Genomic DNA, 10,866 nt, shown 5'->3' on the forward strand with positions numbered 1-10,866 from the left:
AAAAAATGTAAAAATATGTTTGAAAAACAGCGAAATTCTAATTTTTGCTATATTTACTTCCCAAAATAATTATATGGCAGCTATATTGTATCGTTTTCCGATTTTCATAAAATTAAAACCGATATTCTCCAAAAAACGCGTATTTTGTATATTACAAAAAATGTAAAAAATGTTTGAAAAACAGCGAAATTAAATTTTTGCTATATTAACTTCCCAAAATAATTATATGGCAGCTATATAATATTGTTTTCCGATTTTCATAAAATTAAAACCGATATTCACAAAAAAACACAATTTTCGTATATTACAAAAAATGTAAATATTTGTTTGAAAAACAGCTAAATTCTAATTTTTGTTATATTAACTTTCTTAAATAATTATATGGCAGCTATATAATGTAGTTGTCTGATTTTCATAAAATTAAAACCGATATTCTCCAAAAAATACAATTTTCGTATATTACAAAAAAGGTAAAAATATGTTTAAAAAACAGCGTAATTCTAATTTTTGCTATATTAACTCTTCAAAATAATTATATGGCAGCTATATAATATTGTTTTCCGATTTTCATAAAATTAAAACCGATATTCACAAAAAAACACAATTTTCGTATATTACAAAAAATGTAAATATTTGTTTGAAAAACAGCTAAATTCTAATTTTTGTTATATTAACTTTCTTAAATAATTATATGGCAGCTATATAATGTAGTTGTCTGATTTTCATAAAATTAAAACCGATATTCTCCAAAAAATACAATTTTCGTATATTACAAAAAAGGTAAAAATATGTTTGAAAAACAGCGAAATTCTAATTTTTGCTATATTAACTCCCCAAAATAATTATATGGCAGCTATATAATATTGTTTTCCGATTTTCATAAAATTTAAACCGATATTCTAAAAAAAACACAAATTTCGTATATTACAAAAAATGTAAAAATATGTTTAAAAAACAACGTAATTCTAATTTTTGCTATATTAACTCCCCAAAATAATTATATGGCAGCTATATAATATTGTTTTCCGATTTTCATAAAATTAAAACCGATATTCACAAAAAAACACAATTTTCGTATATTACAAAAAATGTTAATATGTGTTTGAAAAACAGCTAAATTCTAATTGTTGTACATTACCTCCAGAAAATAATTATATGACAGCTATATAATATTGTTTTCCGATTTTCATAAAATTAAAACGATATTCTACAAAAAATACAAAATTCGTATATTACAACTTTTAATTTTTGCTATATTAATTTCTCAAACAGTTCTATGGCAGCTATATGATAAAGTCATCCGATCCGTCCTGTTCCGACATATATACGAGTTAGAGTTAATAGAAGACTAAATGCATTGTTCCATTCAGACGGCTTAAAAACTAAGAGACTAGATTGCCTAGAAACCGACAGACGGGAATGGCTAAATCGACTTGCCTGTTGATGCTGATTAACTTTATAGGGTCGGAAATGTCTCCTTCACTGCGTTACAAACCTCACCCAAATCCAAAAAAGGACAATTAGCTTTGGAGACCAAGATATGTATATTGATCAATAAATCCAAAAATGCACAACATGACTCTCTTTGATTTGCTTTTATTTAGCTTTATCGTAAAATAAATTACAAAATAAAATACATTTTGCATATAATTCGTATCCTTATATGTCTAGTACATTAATTTACTCACAAATCTTTTGGGTTAATATTGCGCTGTGCTCTTTCATACTTCTCCTGCTCATCCACATTTGTTTTGTTTTCTAATGCTAAGAACCAAAAAACAAATCAGTTTTGCCGCGCCCCCTTTTTTTCTGCCTATAAAGCCCGATGTCGGGGGGAAGCTAAAATTATATATAATATATATGTATATATCGCTCATCGTATAAAGCTAACTCTAAGAATCACACGACGAAATCATATATTAAGAAAATGGAGCGAAAACAAATTAAATTCGTAACAAATGTACAGGGAAATGTTCTGTTCTGGGCGCGGACGCTAAGTGAAGATTTCTTCGAGATTAAATTGATTAGAAAGTCAATTAGAATATTTAAGCTTTATCTTTTCTGTTTTTTTTTTTTACAAACAATTTCCTACTAATTGTGTGATTTTTTTTTGTTGTTTGGCAATTGGTTACGCGTTGCATTTCCGTAGTATCTGTTGTATCTCTGTTAAAATCCTCATCCAAATCCTTGACTGCATATCGGTAGTTTCGCTTACAAGAATATACATCCTTCATCATGTATATGTAAAAAGTGGTCCTTAATTCGAGACTTGTGTGTGTGGTTAAAACGCTTTCATCTGTATGTGTGTGTTTTTTTTTTGTATATATAAGAGTGTGCTTTTATGCACTTAATAATGTGAGGCTTGGATTTCTTCGTCCCAGTGCGCTGGCTAAAAAACTTTCTCGCAAAAAGTGTACTTTAATGAAATGAGGAGGGTAGGTAGGGAAGTGGGCAAGAGCTTGACGAAGTGCTCACAAGTTACGGTCGATCGGACTCACTCTACGGACTACAGAATATGGATTTTTCTTGACTCGTTTTTCTTGCTGCTGCTTTAGCTTTAGTAGGCTAATATAAATCACGATAGTATGGCCACGCTGCGTCGCGGCCCGCCCTGACTGATGTTGTCCATGGAGGACCACTTCTTGATCCCGTTCTTGAGCGCCTCGGCGGTGACCTTGTCCTGCATCACCCGCGACATGGCCTCCAGCTTCTGGGCCCGCTCCTTGGACAGCGGCTCTGTGGGGAAATTGAGCTCATTGGCCTCGGCCAGCGTCCGCAAGTCGAAGTAGTATTTGGCATACACCGAAGACGGCACGTTGATGTTGAACTGCAGCAGCTCGAGAAACTGGCGCTCCAGCTCGTTCATGTCCTCCACGGTGATATCCTTGAGTATCTGGCAGTAGTCAACGTTCCAAACGGCTTGATCATCCCACACTTTTGAGGCGAGCAGAATGGCACCTGCGGGAAGGAAAGATTAAAAAAGAAAGAATACAAAAAGGGAACACCATTAAACTAGCCCCTGCACTTACCCAACACCATGCGCTTCCAGTTGCAGGGTCCCACATCCAGCTCAGCGTAGGTGAGTAGCCGTTCCAGGTAGACTAGCGTGATGATCGCACACTCCGCCGTCAGCTGGGCGGCATTGAAGAGCGTGCGCACGAACTTGTAGATCTGGCGGTGCTCTGGATTGTGCGTGTCATAGTTCTCCGGCACCGGATCATGGGTGAGCGGATGCAGTTTCTCATCGAAGATGTCCAGCCGCCGGTCAGACTGTCGGTTCTTGATGTGATAGTAAATGGCCAGCGATACGCACTTGACCGTATTCTTTAGATTCGGTTGCGAGACAGTGCTGTCATCCAGATAGATGGTTGAGCAGGAAGAGCTTTTCTTCATGCCGCCGCCGCCACCACCGCCGGAACTGTTGCCACCGGGAGTGCTGCCACCACCGCCACTTCCCGCATGTTGGGCAATCTGCTGCTGCGAACGCTTACGCGTCATACCGCCATTTTCCACTTTGGATCGCTCCAGGAACATGGTGGCCGCCGTGGGATCCACCGATGGATCTTCCTCTCCCTCCAACGCCTCACGCTCCGAGATGTGCTGCAGATTCGCCTGGTTCTCGAAGTTGTCGCCACTGCCGCCACCCTGCTGATTCGACTGTTGGTGATGTCCATGATGATGATGCAGGTGAACTGCTGCCATGGAGCCGTGATGGCCTTCTGTTTGATGATGTTGCGACGTGTGCGGTGGATGACTTAGCTGGTGACGCTCCTCGAACACTGGCGGCATGTCCTTGGACTTGCGGTCCGACTGCGGACTGGAGTACGCACAGCACGAGTTCTTGTTGCCCATTTTGTTGGTGTGACTGAACGGGGGTCTGGTTGTGGGAGGCTCAAAACTAAATGCAACTTGGGTTGGCTTTTGCTTTCTTGACTAGCGGAATGGACTCCGAACCCGTAGCCGGATCCTCTTCCTGGCTCCTGGCACAGTCGCTCACGCTCGATTCTCGCTTTTGGCACTTGGTCGTCGTGGGTCGTCTATGTCTATGGGCATGGCGCTGGCGCTGTAGTGCGTTCCTATCGCTCCACAATTACCGCTGCCGAGCGAGCGCAAGTTTCACTACAAAGAATATAGAGATAACGGCGATTAGCGGCGGATTCTATTCGATCTTATCTGGCAAATCTCTGCTTTACTCATCCCATTAGACCATTATTATTATTCAATTTGTTGAGCTTCATAAAGGGTAGTTGGATTTTAAGAAGCAGTTTGGAACAAAGAAGAAAAGTGTAGATTAACTGTCCTGATAAAGGGATTTATAGGTTATAGATATCATTTTGAATAGTGACTCAGTCCCTTCTTATCGCAGGAACTTGGCTTTTTAATTATTGTTAATTTGTAATACTTTTTATCTCTTTAAGCATGTGCAGTCTATTATAAGATATACTACGGAAGCTATAAGATATTAATATTAAAGTGGTAAAGAAAAATTTTAAGATAATAAAGGCCTAACAAACTAACAATTTGCTTTCTAAAATAGATTCTAAGAATGTTTAATAATGATATATTATTTTTCTACCTGGATTTTAATATTATAAATTAATGTTTTTTAATAAATTAAAGCATAAAATAGCTTTTATTAAGATAATGATACTGAAAAATAGGAAAATTCTATGAAAATGAACATAGTTAGTTCGCTTTCAAGAGCTTTGGAGTTATTAATATTTGTTATATATATTATTATCCAGCTATATATTATCATTTATAGCTCCGAATGTTTAAAACTATATTATCTGATCTTAAGACATGTCACATGACATGATGCATGTGACTGACAAGGTTCCAGTGACAGTATTAAGCATTACTGCTTGCTTCTTATTAGGGTATTTAATAATTCGGCTTTCGCTTTGGGAATTTGTCTTTCCCTTATTTGACTATCTATGTATCTCGGCCACCGACTCCGTTTATTTGCTCCGTTTATAGGCGGAATAGTTCCGGCTTAGAGGCCGGGGCCAGATTGTTAGGCGGTTGTGCAAAAAAATTAATTAACCCCAGGCACGACACTCGCCTGCAAGTTGCCTAATTTGGCGAGGCCTTTGTTTTATATTTTTTTTTTATTTTATGTTTCTTTTCCTCGCCCCACTGCTGCTCCCCTTTGGTTTTTTTTCGGGAGGGGCGGGGCTGCGGCAAGGCTTGTGACACTGGGTTTTCTTCGTCGTTATTGGGGGTTGCCGGGGGACGGGTGACTGACTGAATCGTCACCAGAAACCGATGGCCCAGTTCCAGATTAGGGTATCACTGTCAAACGGTGCTCCCGCCGCCTCCCCCGCACATTAATCACGGTGAATGAATGGTAGCGCTGGCGCCGCTGTCGGCGTCGGCAGCACTGCTCGGCGCTCTGCCCGGAACGGAGCAAACACCCACGACCGCAAAGCGGATCAGAGATTCGTTGTTCCGGAGATTAGCGGTAGTCAGTACCCGGGTCTGGTGATGGTCATGAACTGGTTCGTCACTTAATTCGCCACTTTTCACACATTTTAATTGTTTTTCTTCCGCTTTTTAGTTTAATTACCTGCAACTAGAGCTGCAATAACTTCGATTGTGCGCTATCGATACCATTGATGATTTCACAAAGTGCGATATGTATTTTATATCGAATCTAGAGCTAAAACAAGGTGCAGAAATAGGGTAAGTGCTAGGTGGGAAACTATGCTTTGGGAAGTTAAATGTTAAAAATGTATAAATGCTGTTTTATCTATTTTGGTATTTGCGTTTTCAAAAATGGTAGAATCTTGTGATACCAGAGAATATTTATTATTTATAGAAATATATATATTATTATTATATTATTATAAGCTGTTATAAAAGGTATGAGAAATTAATAAGCCCCATTATTAAAAGGTGGCATCACTACGATATTCTCTCCAACATCTGGCAACGTCAATATAAAAATATGAGGAAAATTGAGCGCGTTTTCAAATTCAAACTGAGAGGGCGCAACTGTGATAAATAGTCCATATACCTTAAAACCAATTAAATGAGTACATACCTCTTATTTTCCATTTCTTACTTAAAACTCATTCTAGTAGGTTTAATAAGAATTTTTATTAGTATATTAAAAGTCATATGGTGTTTATTATAATTTACTTGAAAGTATTTCGTAATAAGCATACATCTCAGCCATATTTCTTGTTTTATCTCAAATATTTTGTTGTTGTTTACCAGCCCCGTTAGTAGTTAATGCATATTAAGTGTTGAGTTTAACATAGGAAAATTAAAAACACTTCATTAGTATAGGCCTTGGTTTTTGTTTTTGTTCTTTTGTTTTTGCGAGAACTCGTAAAGTACACAAGTTGGCTTATAATCGATATATGATAATAACTCTGGGCAATAAAATGAACAGATGAAATAAAGTTATTTACAGATTTCGGAGTTGGTTTTGGGATATCGGGTGTTATTATTATTATTTTTATTTTGTTACCTTTAATTAGTGTGCTCGGTTCTACATTATTTGCATTCTGTGTGTATTTTACACAAAATGTATATTTGTTAAATGGGTTCTTTATATTTAAATAGTGTAGATTAGTTTAAACGTAATGATTGCTTTCAACTTATTTACTTGTAGTTTATTTATTTTTATGCATGTGTGTATGCCACATATATATATTGATCCTTCGGCTAGGGGAAAGGAGTTTCTTTTCGGGAATGTGGCTGGAATTATATAGGTATGTCGTTTATATTATTTTATGTGAGTTTATGTTACTACTAGGCTACATTTTGCTAATAACATTCAATTGTAAACCTCATATATATCATCCAATATGCACGCGTTCGATTAGTTTTGTCCGTAGTTAGCATTTCGATTTTTCAACAGAGATAAATAACAATTTTTTTTGCATGTTTGTTTTTTGTTTGTTTTGGTTGCTTGCCTCGAACCGAGTTGTAACCCTATTTAATCAGGACTTTGTACAGATTTATATGAGAGAGATAGAGGTATGCTATATATATACGATATATATGCGCATCGCTTTGAGCGTTCAAGTTTTGATATACAATAACATACAATGCTCGTAATTACATAGTTATATTTAGATATTCTGGGCGCTATATTTATCATTTAGTGGTTAGGATTACATTAATCTGCTGTGTAGTTTTATGTTTTTTTTTTCTCTTGTGTTTAATTTTTGTTTGTTTTAGTTTTTAATTAGTTATTAGTTTTTGGTGGCTACTAAGTAAGTAGACCTGCTTCCGCTATACACATCATCGGCATATGTTCGGTTTACCACTTGTTCGTACATTTATTGACTACCTTAATAAAGCTATGATCCCAATTTCAGCTGATAATTTGGTACCTTACTGCTAAGCACCTTTACCACTGCCCTTTGACGCCATCTGTCCGTCCGGGGTTTTTCTCCCCTCAGTGTTTATTTAGTTTTTTCCTTTCCCACAAACGCTGGTAAAGAGCAGTGGTAAATCTTAAAAGAATGGTCCCGCTATCAGACATTTTGAAAAACGTTTGAAAACATTTCAAGTTGGTTAAAGTAAAGAAAAAACATCCGAACGAAAGGAAATAAAAAATCCGCTGCGACTCAAGCCACACCCACTTTCACTCTGTCCAACTTTTGTCATTCGCCTCACCACGTATAAAAATAAACATATATGTTTTGTTGTAGAAACGTGACTATTATATCCTTAACAATATTCATATTAAATATCCTTTCGTATAGGTTAGGTAGCTATGTGCATTTGTAGAGTGGAAAAGTTACGAAATCCTTTGTCTCGGCTTGAAGGAAAGTCTGTTAGTGGTTACTGGATAGAGAGAGAGAGAAAGATTATATATATACAAGTCGTACAGCTAGGTTTGTCAGGTATTTTTTGGTTTAATTTTCTGTTAGTTTTAGGTACTTAAGATCTACCCAGAACCCCAAAAAAACCTAAAATTGAGCAATTTGAATCCTTCGTAAATGCAAAACACGCAATCAAAACTAATAAGAGATAGGGAAATACAAAAATATGTGTATTTAATCGGAAAAGAAAGTTAAATACATTGAACTTATAGAAATCATATATAATAAATTCCACATTTCACTAAAAACTAACAAAAGACACAATGATATTATATGTACGAACTGAAGTCTAAGTATAAATGCTCGAAACGAACCAACAAATTCACAACAAATTCAACTCCTTTTGCTATTTACAAACTATGTATGCAAATTGGAACATTACTCGTTTCTTTTTGTTTGCATCTTTTTGCTTTTTTTCAACTTTTGTGCTTATTTATCGCTTGCAACAACAAAGTATACAGTATTTGTACATACACATATATCGATATTAATGCCTATATATGTAGATGATGTAAGTCTAAAACTACCACAATTCACATAGAGAGCGCATCTGAAGCGGTTTGTTACTAATTAAGAGTTCTATGCTGCTTCTAAGCTTAGTAAACATTATTCATTTTTGCCTATTTGCCTTTTCTCCGTCTGTACTAATCCGTTTTCGTTCCCAAGTCCATTTTTGTGTGTGTGTGTATGTGCTTTCTCTTAATTTTCCATAATTTAAGTGGCAGCAGCCGCTTCGCCAGCGCCAGCGACACCTGCCGGATCCGTTGCGGCTGCTGCCGCCGACTCGGTTTGGTCGCCATCGCCACCGCCACTTCCGCCCGCTTCCGTTTCCGCCGCGACATGCTTGTTCTCTCCCTCTTCCGCTGCCGCTGTTGCTGCGGCTGCTGCCTCTTCCGCTGCAGTGGCCAGTGCACGGGCCTCGGCATCTGTAACATGGAAATATATATTTCAGAATTGTATTAACTAATTAAACATACATGGAGTTTAAAATAAAGTTAATACTGAAACACTTACAAAGTGGTTTTAGGTTTAAAAAAACATTTAAAATTGGAAAGCTAGGGTAATTTCATATGCTTTTGATTTATATCATTAATTAATTGGCAGGACTCCAGAAATATTTTATTAAATATTAAATCGCTTAGAAAACAGCATCAATTTATCCTTAAGATGCTGAATAACCCATTTCTTTTAGCTAATTGTTGGGAACAGTCTAAAATATTTCAAACATGTTCTTGGTATTCACTTTCAAAAAAAAACTTTTTGAAACAATAATTCTTCATCTTTTTCTTTATATAAAGCAGTTTAGCCTGCTTTCATTTACTATTAATTATAGTTTTATTTTAATTGTCCTACTTTTAATATTAATTAATTTAATATTATTTACGTTTACAATATATCATTTTCATATCTCCACAGCAGTCAGCTTTTCAATTCTTTACTTTTAAATGGGATTTATGTCCTGTCCTTGAATCTTCTAATGACTTTTCGTGCGCCTCTCCAAGAGCTCTGCGTAAGAAGGTTTATGCATGAATAATAAACGCCTGTAGCCAGGACAAAGATCAAAGCGAAGGACAGGTCAAACTCAATTAGCGCTGTTAATATGACTACAAAAATGTGGCCAAGTCAGCAGGCAATTAATATGATAATTAAAGGAGCATTTTCACTACAGAAAAGCTGGTTAGCATTTAATTCTATTATAACAATCAAGCTGAAATTAGTTTAATATATCTTAATAATTTTAATATTCAATCAACTATATTTAATTTAAACTGAGTTAATACAACAAGTTTATGGAAAGACAGAGCTGCCCATACTGCGTTCCGGAAACAGAAACTATTTAGACCCTGTATGGTCAGCTCTGATCAATATTTAAAAGATAATTAACCGACAAAAATAAATACATATTTTTATGAATATTGTAATCACTCACCTTTGACAGCCTGCTCCTTCCAGATCTTCTTGTTCTCCACCAAACAGGAGAGCCATGGCTTGTGTATGGAGAACTTGGGTGGATTGGAAACCATGACGCTCTTGCGAACCAAGAACTCGGTGCCGGACTTGACTTCGGTGGCGGAGGTTGCAGCCAAAGGAGATGCCTCGTGCTCGACCAGGGTCGGTGGCTTGCCCTTACTCATGGGAGCGATGGGGGCCAGGATGTACTCCAGCATGTCGGACATAACACCCATGCTGGGCTCCACGATGAAATCGATGAAACATATTTGCGACTCGGCCACCAGAGTGTTATTGCGGTCACAGAGCGGACTGAAGGGCAGACCCAGTTCCTTCTCAAGATCGCCCTGCCGGAAGAACTCCTCCAGCAGGAGCATTGTCCAGCGTTGATGGACACCCCACTGCTTCGCTGGATGCGAGATATCACAGCAGTGAAGCACCAGGGACAACACTTTTTGCTTATCGATCGTCGCCTCCTGGATCGTGAGCAACTGCCTCATGGCCTTCATCTGCTGGAAGTGATTGGTCATGTCGGTGCCGAGTACCATTTCGATGACGAGGCTTCGCAGTTCACGGAACTCCTCGCGCGACAAATGCGACAGGATGTTGTACTCATCCTCGCGCAGCAACCGGAAACTGGCGCTGGCATGATGATTCTCCAACACGGCCCGATCGTTGTACAGCAACGCCGTTTCCGATCCGGACATTACGTGGAAGTTATTGGTGGTGCCCGTGTGCTCATAATCGTGGAGCAGGGCCGCCAGCAGCGAGGCAAAGATCTCGAGGTCCGTCAGCCAGTTCATCAGGCCGGTGTTGCACAAACAATAGTGGATCGTCTGCATCACATCCACCGCATGGAGATTGTTGTGGTACGGATTCCGATACCGGCAGTAGCCCTCCTCCACGCGATATAGGAACGCCTCCAGTGTTCCCGGCGCAATCTTGAATTTGTGGATCGATCCGTAGCGATTGAATAGCTCATAGGCCACGTATTTGACCACCTGTCCGCTGGCAGCCTCCGTCAGAGCAAACACATCGAATGTCCAGTCGTCGAGGTTCTGTGAGGGATGGG

General features: G+C 38.1%; 2 protein-coding genes across 12 annotated transcripts in view; both read right to left on the bottom strand.

Moving 5' to 3' along the window:
- Positions 1–1,580: 1,580 nt before the first annotated feature.
- CycY (cyclin Y) lies at positions 1,581–5,635 on the bottom strand. Of its 2 annotated transcripts, none has more exons than XM_020952334.2 (3): positions 5,570–5,635; positions 3,030–4,119; positions 1,581–2,958 (listed from the first exon to the last, which is right to left on the bottom strand). In XM_020952334.2, the coding sequence occupies exons 2-3, from the start codon at positions 3,850–3,852 to the stop codon at positions 2,576–2,578; spliced, it is 1,206 nt and encodes a 401-aa protein (XP_020807993.2). In that variant the 5' UTR covers positions 3,853–4,119; positions 5,570–5,635; the 3' UTR covers positions 1,581–2,575. The 2 variants fall into 2 exon arrangements, with proteins under 2 accessions (XP_020807993.2, XP_020807994.2); XM_020952335.2 differs by having other exon boundaries at positions 5,476–5,602.
- Positions 5,636–6,083: 448 nt separating this feature from the next.
- The window catches only part of Pde1c (Phosphodiesterase 1c), a 101,680-nt gene continuing 96,897 nt past the window's right edge, over positions 6,084–10,866 (bottom strand). For 8 of the 10 annotated variants that reach the window (XM_086831224.1, XM_086831217.1, XM_086831223.1 and 5 more), the window contains 2 exons: positions 9,775–10,852; positions 6,084–8,770 (listed from right to left, as the gene is read on the bottom strand). In XM_086831224.1, coding sequence (XP_086687350.1) covers positions 8,559–8,770; positions 9,775–10,852 — 1,290 coding nt within the window. In that variant the 3' untranslated portion in view covers positions 6,084–8,558. Of the gene's footprint in view, positions 8,771–9,125; positions 9,351–9,774; positions 10,853–10,866 lie in introns of those variants that run through there. The other 2 variants (XM_086831225.1, XM_086831218.1) reach the window with 2 other exon arrangements.

This window comes from Drosophila serrata, unplaced genomic scaffold (genome assembly GCF_035046125.1).
Source record: "Drosophila serrata isolate PLE 108 unplaced genomic scaffold, ASM3504612v1 contig_240, whole genome shotgun sequence".
NCBI lineage: Eukaryota > Metazoa > Arthropoda > Insecta > Diptera > Drosophilidae > Drosophila > Drosophila serrata.